The sequence below is a fragment of the Atta cephalotes genome, assembly GCF_000143395.1.
Source record: "Atta cephalotes unplaced genomic scaffold scaffold00009, whole genome shotgun sequence".
NCBI classification, from domain to species: domain Eukaryota; kingdom Metazoa; phylum Arthropoda; class Insecta; order Hymenoptera; family Formicidae; genus Atta; species Atta cephalotes.
The window spans coordinates 542,447-543,484 of NW_012130073.1; the positions used below are offsets into that span (position 1 = coordinate 542,447).

A 1,038-nucleotide genomic window follows, 5' to 3' on the forward strand; every position below is an offset into this window, starting at 1 on the left:
TATATATATATATACAGAGTGTTTGATAATTGATAAAATTTTCGCATAGCGACAGAATAGATTAAACTGAGTCAAAAAGTCTTCTATCATTTTGCAATTTTCGCAATAGTTAACAAGATTAATTACTGAAAATCGCTGAATATTGATTTTCAGTAATTTTTTTATTCAAGTACTAATAACTTTTGAATGAAATTTTTATAATAACTTTTGAATGAATAGTGATCACCATCTAAAACCTTTTGAAGATCACTCAAGATAATGATCTTGACAACATATGTTAAAATCCAGATTATCGGCGTATCCTTTAATCCGAATAATTATTAAAAATTATTTAATGGAAATCGATAGGAGATCTCTCTTTTCACAGATAACAAATTCTGATTTGTTTTACATTATCATTGTTATTATTACAATAATCTTCGAGTAGTTATTGATCTATAAAAAAAATTTTAATCCAATATGTTCAAACTGAAAGAAGTGTGGTATTTGCAAAACAAACTTTTGGAAGAATATGCGAATGTCAAGTAGCTAAAATAAAAAAGATCAATACAAAATAACGCTCGAAGCTGCCTCTACTTTTATTTTACGCAACGCCGGAATCTGCTCGGCTTTGACGACGGATGGAACGTGCGCAAACAATAATTTCACGTAAAAACATACTTTACTGAAGGGAAAACCGGAAGGTGGTTGCACTTACCGGTGCGCACCAGTACGTTGAGCAGGATGTACAGGACGAGGGTGGTGACCCGGTATCCATGTATTATGATCATCAGCCACTTCGATACGTTGAATCCCGCCGCGTGCCATAGACCCGTGCCCTCGTGCACCATATTTTCCCCGTTCAAGCCTCAAGGGCGTCGTCGCCCTCCGTATGTGTTCCTTGTGCCTTCATTCACCAGCACTCTGCAATCGAACAATGTAACATAAGTGTTATTTGGCGATACAATTCTTACTTTTCACTACGCGTCTTCGAGAATGTCAAGTCTTTGTGCTGTGACACAAATTAAAACATCGAGAGCTCATTTCGCGAGAAAGAAA

General features: G+C 35.7%; 1 protein-coding gene across 1 annotated transcript in view; it reads right to left on the bottom strand.

Annotated features, from left to right (window-relative positions):
- Positions 1–830, bottom strand: part of LOC105627413 (igLON family member 5) — a 40,505-nt gene extending 39,675 nt beyond the window's left edge. Inside the window, exon 1 of the mRNA XM_012208696.1 lies at positions 698–830. Coding sequence (XP_012064086.1) covers positions 698–830 — 133 coding nt within the window. The remainder of the gene's footprint in view (positions 1–697) is intronic.
- Positions 831–1,038: the final 208 nt, after the last annotated feature.